An 8,011-nucleotide genomic window follows, 5' to 3' on the forward strand; every position below is an offset into this window, starting at 1 on the left:
CAAACCCCACCCCCACCCCAAGTCATTCTCAGCCCAACACACTCACTTCCAAGATCCAATCTTTTAGGGAAGACATTAAAATTGATCATCTTCTCTTCATCCTGCAGGCAGTTTGCCAAATTGATGGCCTTAAGCATCAGGAGGCCCATGAAAATCCTCCTCTTAATCACCACAGTTAAAACAGTCACTGAAGCAACACTGAAATGCCTCAGGTGTTAGGGCTCTTTCTGCTGTGAGCTGGAGTATGCAGCAACGTTTTTACTGAAATAAGTTGTTTACTCATCCCTCCAGTACTGACGCATATTAATTCATTAAGTGATATGTCCTTGATAATACGCAGTGGCCACATTCAACATTTACAAAAGATGGTTGATAAGAGTGAAGAAGAATGCAGAGCTGAAAAAGCCCACAAATCAATCACTTGCTGGTTGGCAGATGTTCTGCCTCTCCACACAGGCTGCAGGACAGTCAAGTGACCACTGGCCTGACTAAACAAAGAGCTATTCCCATGAGCAGTGTGACCTCTTAAAGCACCAGTCCGGGCTGTTGGGGGAGCAGAGTTGGAAGAAGTATTTCTTCCCCTCCTCCAATCTCTTATCTCTGCTGTGAAGTTTTCCAATCACTCAACAGCAACCCCTCACTCAGCACAGACAGTGGTTTCTTTGTTTTTTTTTATCTCCATATCAGAGTGTGGTGTTACATAAGACAACTAGTAAACAGCTACACTCTGTCTTTAACAAAAGCTATATTTGCAGATCATGCGTAACTTGAAGGCCATACAACAGGATTCAGAGAAGGATGCTCATGAAAAAGAAAGAGGGTGGATGATGACTACTGCAGCAACTGATAAAACAAAAGGATGAGAAAATTCACTATTATTGTAGTGAAGATTTAAGGTCAGTGCTCTATCTCACTACCTACATCTACTGAACTATTTAAAGAACCCTTTGACCTCTGGGCCTGCCATTCAGGGTACCCATGGTAACCTTTCGTGTCCAGCAGAGGAGAAAAACAAGATTCCATGCTCTGAGTTGTTCTACTTTAGGCCATTTCATTCACTGACACCACAGCTCAAAGAGAGCAAGGTTTGCTTTCGTATTTTCGGGGTGTCTAATTGCGCTATGCCACAGCAAGTTAAATTGCATTCCTTGGGACCTTAAAATACTGCTGCAGATCTAGCCTGGGTAGACAAATGGAGTAAAATAAACACTACAAGTGAACAGTAACAGCAAAGTCAAACACCTCCTTTAAGCATCTTTAAGTGTGAGAACTCATTTGAGTATCTGAACCTTAAACAGCAGCAGGAGCAGTGGATGAAATTACTCCCTACTATCCAGACCTACACGAGTATCAGTCAACTTGGATCCTAGATGTCATTGCTCCCACAAAATGTCTGCTTTCCCCTTAAACCATGTGTGTAACATTATCAGGGGCCTAATGCTGAAAATGTACCTGTCATAAATATTACATCAAGCACCGGGCAAAAATCGATCCATTTCAGAAATGTCATCTTTCCTTCAGTAGTCCCCCATCATTTTACACCTTATTAGGTTTGACTGCTCCTGTTTTTGATGTTGGTAAATGATGCTATTTGGTCGCACCCACTTCGTCTTATATTATTTGTGTTAATTCCTGTGCAGTTTTTGTTTGTTTGTCATGTTCTCAATTTGCTATAATGTGCATTGCCAGTGAGTGGCTTTTCTCCCGCATGACGTGTATGTTAGTCTTTTATTATAGCATAATCGTGAAATACAGAAACAGACCATATGAAATGAACAGTGAAATCTCACACTTATTTGTATGAAAACTTCCTGGCAGTCCTGTGGCCAGTGAATTCCTTCAATTTCTTTAATGTTCAGTATCCACTCTGCAATGCAGTGCCCAACTCCCACCATGTGGACTCCAACTGAGTCTAAAAGTATGCCGGGAGATGAGATGAAATCACAATCACCTGCAATCACTCAGTGGAAGACACCAAAAAGGGGGTAAACTTTGAATGCAACCTTTCTATTGAAATCTGCATCAATCTGACATCTACTGACAAAAGTCACATGATGAGGCTCATGTGTCGCATTCCTATTCATCATGGCTAAATCCCTTCTCTCCTCTATGCTGTAGAAACCAAATGTTTAAGGTCACCCTCCATTACAATCAAAAGTAGTGGTAGATCTACAGCTTCAGCAAATGAACCTCACTGCGTCAGATGAAAACAGTATAGCATCACTAGAGCTGAGTCACCGTAATGGACTGGACAGGAGCTGTGGAGAGGAGGTAGTAAATGCTCCCCACACATTGTAACATCTTGCAATCTGAGAGTATTCACATCAAAAAATGAATAAAAACAGTTTTGTAAGTGGACTTTCATCAGTTAAGAGACAAAAGACTAAATCTCTGGACAGTTTAATGAACACTGCCATTATGAAAGCAAGATGTAAACTTAAAATTAATCTGCTTTCTTGAACTTTTTAAATAAGCATAATTAGCTTTGCCGTGGTGACCCGGTCCAGCTGTCCTATCCACTGATCTCAGGACAAACAACCCCCCTTCCAAGGAACCCTTTTCTTTTGTGAGCACAGGGGGCAATGTGGACAAAAACAGTCAGAGTGAAAGGCTTTTCACTCTTTGGCCAAAGTAGTGAGGCAGAAAACAATTGTGTGGAGCCTCCAGCCCCTACTGACCTGGTAAGACCTGCAATAAAGTTTGGTCATTTAGACACTCAGGGTAAGGCTGTGGTACCGGGAAACGGCAATTCACATTTGTGTGAGTGTGTGTGTATGTGTGTATGCACACCGCTCCCAACAACCCCCACTGCTACCTTTGTGTCCTTCAACTGAGCATTTCTCAGGTATGTGCAAATTTTATGAGCTTCCAGATAGACCCTCAAGCCAGTCTAAGTGCCAGTTTAAAACAAACTAGTAAAACTTACAGGCTGCCTTTATCACCTCTTAAGTCTAAACTAAGAGGCAGGTAAACTCTTAAATTAATTAATAAAACTATACACAACTTAAAGATCCAAAACATCTGATTAAAGAGTATCAGACCCATGAAAATGAAGTAAACATTCATCACTTCTCAGATGAAAACCCTTTTAGACAAAAGAAGCAAAGTTTATCATATTCTATACTGTTTTAAAAGAGAACATCATCACTGACTACACCAATTACTGCTGGAATCTTCTCAATATCAGTATTAAATAATTACTTTTGGTAAACTTTAATAAAATTACATAAAGTTGACCTCATGTATATTTCTGCTCAATAAGGATTGCAATTACAAGTCCAACAGAAATCACTTTGGCCATTTCCATGTCATGTTTAAAGTGTGTGCATATTTTTACAGACTGCAGCACTATCAGGAGAGGCAAAGCAATTTACATACTGTACATTCTGCATGGTGTTTGGGGAGGAGGGGGGGGATGAATTCCCATAAGACCACCTCTGCCTGAAGCTTTTCTACTCCCCCTTAAAATACGAGGCCAACTCACACAGCATTGGAAGAGAAAGAATTCCAAAAGAACAATTCCTCTAGTGATCAGGGTGCAATAACATGAAAGAGCTGGCCTGTGAATAGGGGTCATCTGCTCTTTAGCAGCAGAGGGCCGCTATCCTGGACAGCTCCTAACCTTTCAATTCTGCCTCGCCTTCATTTACACACCAAGGGCCATATTCCCTCTTCCAAACAGTATCTATTTTCAGGGACCAACTCTTCCCTCTCAGTTTGTACCCAATCTGCCTTGAATGCACAACTGAACAGCAAACCAACCTATTAAAGAGCCTAAATTCATAAAATTTTACCAATTCATGAAGAGAGGATTTTATCACATGCATGATTTCAGCAAGGAAATGATAAGAAGCACCAGAGCTGGGAAGTAACTAAGTACAAATACTTGAAGTAAAGTTTTCAGGTGTATGTACTTTATTTATTTGGACTTCATTTTTCCACCAACCCTTTACTTTTACCCCTTACATTTTAATACAAATGTCTGTACGTTCTAGTCCTTATGTTCATAATAGGCTTGCTCCATTAGTTTAAATGCTTTTTAGGGGAATTATTGACTTTTATTTTGGGTCCCTGTGTGTCTTCCCAACATCAAGACTGATTTCAACCAAAGTGGATGGAACAGTAACTCACAGAAAGACAGCTCATATCACAACATATCCAATGAAGCGACATGAAAATATAGTAAAAGCTCTAATAAAACAATATGACATAAAAGAACACACCCCATACACTGTCTTTGACAAAAAAATAATGAAATAAGCACTAAATAATGAAATTGGAGACCACAGGTGTGTTTCTATTCAGTCCCTTTCATCATGTTAAACTTATTCAACAAGATGAAAATGATGTAAAAGACAAAACAAGAGGAAACAGACATGAAGGAGAGTCTGGAGCATTGAGAAAACGTGTCCTGTTAAGTTCCGAGTTCTGCTCCTGATCAGTATTTTCAGTATAATACTAGTTTTAATTGAAGGTAGAGTGCTTTAGTCATGATGCTTTGCACAGTAGTAGGATCCCTCAAGAAGTTAAAAAACATTTTTTGCCCACATTTTTTTTTAACTTTCATAAAGACATTGAATCAGTACTTCAATAAAGGTAGTGAGTGTATATTTGCACCTCCAACAACAACATTCAGCATAAAAGATTGGAGTGTCTGAATATGAATATGGGAAACAACATATCACATGTTTTTCCACACTGTTATTTTTACAGTGTTATTCGAGCATGATACTCACTTGCGATTGTAAGATGGGCTTTCTGGCTCAGAATTGCTCCATATTTGTTCTGAGCTAGACACTGATAGAACCCTTCATCTGATTTGTCCCCTCTTCTGCTCTCCATCTCCGAAATATAAAGGGAACCATTGGAAAGCAGGTACACGCGTTCATTTTCCACCAATTTTACTCCATTCTTGAGCCATCGGACATCAATGGGTGCCTCTCCATGCACCTGACAATTCAAAATAACCGCTTCTCTCCGCATGATGGTGACATCATGGGGCTCTTTGATGAAAAATAGCTCACTAAAGCAAAAAACACCTGCAAGAAAGAGAGAAGGAAACAGTCAGACAAACAAATGAAAGGTGAGTGTGGTTATCAGCATGAGGCCATCTGTCAGGGCTGAGCAGTAAAAGGCTTAAAAAATTTACACACTGCTTTAACTGCTGGCTTAAAAGTGATTTAAAAGGCAAGTGTGGCTATTTTTTCAGGTTTCAGTAATTGCATTTATTGGAAGCTGTGGAGATAGTACTCTGGTGGGTATTATCAGTCTTGAATCATACATGACAAGTATGACAGATTTAAGTGTCCTGTTATGGTAAAAGAGAGCTGACACTAGGAAGTCTACTGTTCTGTACAATTACAATTTTTTTCCTTTGAAAAGTCTTTAAACTCCAGATTAATCCAATTACTTACGGTTAATAAAGTCACAGGCTGAAGGTGAAACAGTTTATCCTATTAGTACATTCAGACACCTATTACTGAAACCATGGTGTAATGTTTCATTAATGCGATTTTTTTTTTTTTTTTTTTTTTCAGTTTAGTGGAGAGCCATACCATCCTTAAAAGGTTGTAATAATATGTCATTAAAACGTGATAGGCATCTGACAGAGAGAAATGGTAGGAAATATGCAACAACAGTTTTTTCGCCACAACTTTTACAAAAACATCAATAACAGACAATTTGTGTGTTTTAATATTTAATGATAATATTCAACAGCAGATTGTCCATGTATGACTCACTGGTTATTTCATTCACAGTCCTCATAACACTTAAACCACAGCTTCTTCCCATTTGATGGATGACATCAATAGGATTTGCACCTTAAAAATGGTTCAGTTTATGTATTTGCCTGTATGAACCTTAGGTGTTCAACCTTCTCAAACCACTTGAGACTTTTTTGACATTTCTTGCAAATTTCAGTTTTAGTGGTCAAACCTTTTTTATGTTATTTGAATACTAATGGCATGAACATTTACACATATTAATGTTCCTTCTTTGGTTAACAATATTTCGTTTTTAATCCATCAATTCTTATTTTACTTAATTTACTATTTATTGCATTTACTGTCTTTATACTTGATCCTCCACTGGCCTTAGAAGAACTGCAAAGATGTAGCATGAATAAAAGCTGTTTTGTTTTGTTTGGGTTTTTTTCTCCTTTTTTTTTAACCCTTTCATGCATAGTGGTCACTACAGTGGACAGTTATTCTACAGCTGTTCTCTTGTATATTCATGGATTTTGTTATTTTAGTTTCATATCAGCCAACAAAATACACAATACACTGCAATTGATAACATTACTGTAACTTTGCTGTTCTTGATAAACCAAATCTAACATGTTTGAGTGTAAATCAATTCCTTGTTATCGTTATTAGACTGTAATTAACAACAAAAGTTTTTTTTTTTTGGCATATTATCTCCATGAAGTGACTAGTATTGGATTTCACTACAAACAAAAAGTTAAAGATATATGTATATATATTTTTTTTAGTTTTTTTGTCATTTTTGCCAGTTGTAAATAAAACTATGTCCGGTCATTTAAAAAATGTGTTTCAATTCAATTCACATACAAAAAAAGGAAAAAACATTGTGCAAAAATCCCAACTGAAAAAAATAGCCCAAAAATTTTAAATATCCATAACTTTTTGTTTGTAGTGTATGTTAAAATGTGAGAAAACATCAAATTAGCAGCATTAAATGTTTTTATTTCATAGTTTTCACACAGTATCAGTAAAAACACATTTCGTTGCTTTAAAAATTAAACGCACATTTTTGCAACTCCATGAAAAATACCTTCATAAAAAATTAATCTCATTGTTTTTTAAATGCCTAAAGAGGAATAAAGAAAAAAAATCTTGATTAATGTTCTCATAATTCATGCATGAAAGGGTTAAAGTGACATTTAAATTAAAAGGTGCCCCAAACGCACCATAGAGACGTAACAGAGTCAGAGGCTGATGAAAAAAAGTTTATCAATTTAATTAGAAAAAAAAAAGTGGAATGAAGACAAAATACTACGTCATTTTAAAGCCAAAACATGTTGCAATGACAGTAATTAAGAGTTGGACTTGTTTGTAGGATAATATGTTCAGCTAAACTTATAGTTTAAGCTGAGTTTAAATGTAAGGTTTGTGGTCCAGTTAAAGGTCCACAGTCACACACACAGGCTCTGGACACTAAATATATGACTAAATATTTTAAACTATCAAAAAAAAAAAAAAAGAATGAAAATGCTTACCTGAGAATGGAAGAACAATGATAAAGAGCAGCAAATGCTGATATAATTTCCTTTTGACAGACGCCATTTACATGAATTGTCGGTGCATGCTAGCTACTCTGTCATGGCTCTTTCCTCCAGATGAACCACTCGGACACTGACAGACTGAACCGCAGGTCTCAGGAGTGGGACTGAGCTTTCCCTCCTCCGGCGTGGACACAGCCAATGAACCGCGTCTGACGGTCAGCGGGGAGCGGTGGGCCCGTACCGCCACCTAGCGGTAGGCCGGGGTAGGACGGAGGGGCTCCAGCAGGGTCTGGGTAAGGAAGTCCACCTCTGTTTATACCAGAGAAGTCAACAAAACAACCAGCAGGAGGATATGGGGATTAGGTGTGGGCCTGCTGAAAGACAGAAACCACAGAAGAACATGTCCAGTGTGACAGGGTGGTCCACCATGGGGTTTAGGTTTACGTCAGACTAAGGGTGTCAAACTCAGTTTAGTTCAGGCGCCACATACAGACAGCCCTATATGATCTGAAGTGAGCCTGACCAGTAAAAGAATAACAGATAAGAACATAAAATTACAAAATGGAAATGTTTACATCTAAATACGCAGATTACATGAACAAACATGAACGTCCTGAAATTTCTTAAGAATGATAAATACAGTTTTAACTACATCATGCCTCAGTGGATCATTTACACGTGTGCATTACAACTTACAAATCACACTGGATCTACAAATCACAAAAGATTTAATAACAGGCATAATATTGTTAAAAATGTACACAC

The 8,011-nt window shown here is 38.0% G+C and overlaps 1 protein-coding gene across 1 annotated transcript in view; it reads right to left on the reverse strand.

Annotated features, from left to right (window-relative positions):
- The window catches only part of prtga (protogenin homolog a (Gallus gallus)), a 29,999-nt gene extending 22,650 nt beyond the window's left edge, over nucleotides 1–7,349 (reverse strand). Inside the window, exons 1-2 of the mRNA XM_030163389.1 lie at nucleotides 7,241–7,349; nucleotides 4,737–5,039 (exon numbers count right to left, since the gene is read on the reverse strand). Of these exons, the coding sequence (XP_030019249.1) occupies nucleotides 4,737–5,039; nucleotides 7,241–7,307 (370 nt within the window). The 5' untranslated portion in view covers nucleotides 7,308–7,349. The remainder of the gene's footprint in view (nucleotides 1–4,736; nucleotides 5,040–7,240) is intronic.
- Nucleotides 7,350–8,011: the final 662 nt, after the last annotated feature.

Source organism: Sphaeramia orbicularis, chromosome 3, assembly GCF_902148855.1.
Source record: "Sphaeramia orbicularis chromosome 3, fSphaOr1.1, whole genome shotgun sequence".
Lineage (NCBI taxonomy): Eukaryota > Metazoa > Chordata > Actinopteri > Kurtiformes > Apogonidae > Sphaeramia > Sphaeramia orbicularis.